At 48.4% G+C, this 2,500-nt stretch overlaps 1 protein-coding gene across 1 annotated transcript in view; it reads right to left on the bottom strand.

The window, feature by feature from the left end:
* LOC135535971 (dynactin subunit 1-like) overlaps positions 1-1,307 on the bottom strand; it is a 39,051-nt gene extending 37,744 nt beyond the window's left edge. Inside the window, exons 1-2 of the mRNA XM_064962375.1 lie at positions 1,058-1,307; positions 558-636 (exon numbers count right to left, since the gene is read on the bottom strand). Coding sequence (XP_064818447.1) covers positions 558-636; positions 1,058-1,285 — 307 coding nt within the window. The 5' untranslated portion in view covers positions 1,286-1,307. The remainder of the gene's footprint in view (positions 1-557; positions 637-1,057) is intronic.
* Positions 1,308-2,500: the final 1,193 nt, after the last annotated feature.

Genomic DNA, 2,500 nt, shown 5'->3' with positions numbered 1-2,500 from the left:
CTCTGTGTTCTGTCTCTGTGTGTTCTGTCTCTGTGATCTGTCTCTGTGTGTTCTGTCTCTGTGTGTTCTCTCTCTGTGTGTTTTGTCTCTGTGTGTTCTGTGTCTGTGTATTCTGTCTCTGTGTTCTGTCTCTGTGTGTTCTGTCTTTGTGTGTTCTGTCTTTGTGTGTTCTGTCTCTGTGTGTTCTGTCTCTGTGATCTGTCTCTGTGTGTTCTGTCTCTGTGTGTTCTGTCTCTGTGATCTGTCTCTGTGTGTTCTGTCTCGTCGTGTTCTGTCTCTGTGTGTTCTGTCTCTGTGTTCTGTCTCTGTGTGTTCTGTCTTTGTGTGTTCTGTCTTTGTGTGTTCTGTCTTTGTGTGTTCTGTCTCCTTGTGTTCTGTCGCTGTGTGTTTTGTCTCGTCGTGTTCTGTCTCGTTATGTTCTGTCTCGGTGTGTTCTGTCTGTCTGTGTTCTGTCTCGGTGTGTTCTGTCTCGGTGTGTTCTGTCTCGGTGTGTTCTGTCGCTGTGTGTTCTGTCTCTGTGTGTTCTGTCTCTGTGTGTTCTGTCTCTGTGTCATCACCGTGTTTGGGGACCTTGTTGGAGGCCGGTTCTGGGGTGTCAGGAGAGGTGGTGTCTGCTCCATCATCAACCAGTTGGATCTGATGGAGGGAGGAGGAGAGGAGAAGAGGAGAGGAGAGGAGAAGAAGTGAGAGGAGAGGAGAGGAGAGAGAAAGAGGGATGAAATCTGATCACAAAGCAACTGAATATGAATTATTTTGGTATCCACAGCAACCTTTGTAGCTTGCACCTACTGCAGGCTCACCATAACACACACAGGCCTGTCTGTTCTGTCTGTTCTGTTCATTGATAATAGTCACCATAACCCACACAGGCCTGTCTGTTCTGTTCATTGATAATAGTCACCATAACCCACACAGGTCTGTCTGTTCATTGATAATAGTCACCATACCCCACACAGGTCTGTCTGTTCTGTTCATTGATAATAGTCACCATAACCCACACAGGCCTGTCTGTTCTGTTCATTGATAATAGTCACCATAACCCAGTTGTGGTACCTACCTGCGACTGCCGTACGAAGATGCCATGGTTCTCGTGGCAGGTGAAGTATCTCTTCCCCTGGACTGTGCCATCGTTCTTACCCTTCGACTCGTCGAGGATCACTCCCACCCACTTCCCTGTGGAGAAGAGCGTTGCACCGATATATGCCACTGTTCCGCGGTGCCCCTTCCCAATCACCTCCACCCGGGAACCCACCTTGGCCGGCCGGCCACCCCCGTCTGAACTCATCCTGCTGCTGCCACTACTGGTGGTCTGGAGGACAGAGGACAGGAGGTTAGTTCACTACGAGAGGACAGAGGACAGGAGGTTAGTTCACTACTAGAGGACAGAGGACAGGAGGTTAGTTCACTACGAGAGGACAGAGGACAGGAGGTTAGTTCACTACTAGAGGACAGAGGACAGGAGGTTAGTTCACTAATAGAGGACAGAGGACAGGAGGTTAGTTCACTAATAGAGGACAGAGGACAGGAGGTTAGTTCACTACGAGAGGACAGAGGACAGGAGGTTAGTTCACTACGAGAGGACAGAGGACAGGAGGTTAGTTCACTAATAGAGGACAGAGGACAGGAGGTTAGTTCACTAATAGAGGACAGAGGACAGGAGGTTAGTTCACTACGAGAGGACAGAGGACAGGAGGTTAGTTCACTACGAGAGGACAGAGGACAGAAGGTTAGTTCACTAATAGAGGACAGAGGACAGGAGGTTAGTTCACTACTAGAGGACAGAGGACACGAGGTTAGTTCACTAATAGAGGACAGAGGACAGGAGGTTAGTTCACTAATAGAGGACAGAGGACAGGAGGTTAGTTCACTACTAGAGGACAGAGGACAGGAGGTTAGTTCACTACGAGAGGACAGAGGACAGGAGGTTAGTTCACTACGAGAGGACAGAGGACAGGAGGTTAGTTCACTACGAGAGGACAGAGGACAGGAGGTTAGTTCACTACTAGAGGACAGAGGACAGGAGGTTAGTTCACTACTAGAGGACAGAGGACAGGGAGGTTAGTTCACTAATAGAGGACAGAGGACAGGAGGTTAGTTCACTACTAGAGGACAGAGGACACGAGGTTAGTTCACTAATAGAGGACAGAGGACAGGAGGTTAGTTCACTACTAGAGGACAGAGGACAGGAGGTTAGTTCACTACTAGAGGACAGAGGACAGGAGGTTAGTTCACTAATAGAGGACAGAGGACAGGAGGTTAGTTCACTACTAGAGGACAGAGGACACGAGGTTAGTTCACTAATAGAGGACAGAGGACAGGAGGTTAGTTCACTACTAGAGGGCAGATGACAGGAGGTTAGTTCATTACTGGTGGTCTGGAGGACAGGAGGTTAGCTCACTACTGGTGGTCTGGAGGACAGGAGGTTAGTTCACTACTAGTTTTTTTTTAGTTTACCTTTATTTTACCTTTATTTTACTAGGCAAGTCAGTTACAGGAGGTT

Source organism: Oncorhynchus masou, unplaced genomic scaffold, assembly GCF_036934945.1.
Source record: "Oncorhynchus masou masou isolate Uvic2021 unplaced genomic scaffold, UVic_Omas_1.1 unplaced_scaffold_539, whole genome shotgun sequence".
In the NCBI taxonomy this organism is placed as follows: Eukaryota; Metazoa; Chordata; class Actinopteri; order Salmoniformes; family Salmonidae; genus Oncorhynchus; species Oncorhynchus masou.
This window is presented reverse-complemented; position numbering and strand designations above follow the sequence as displayed.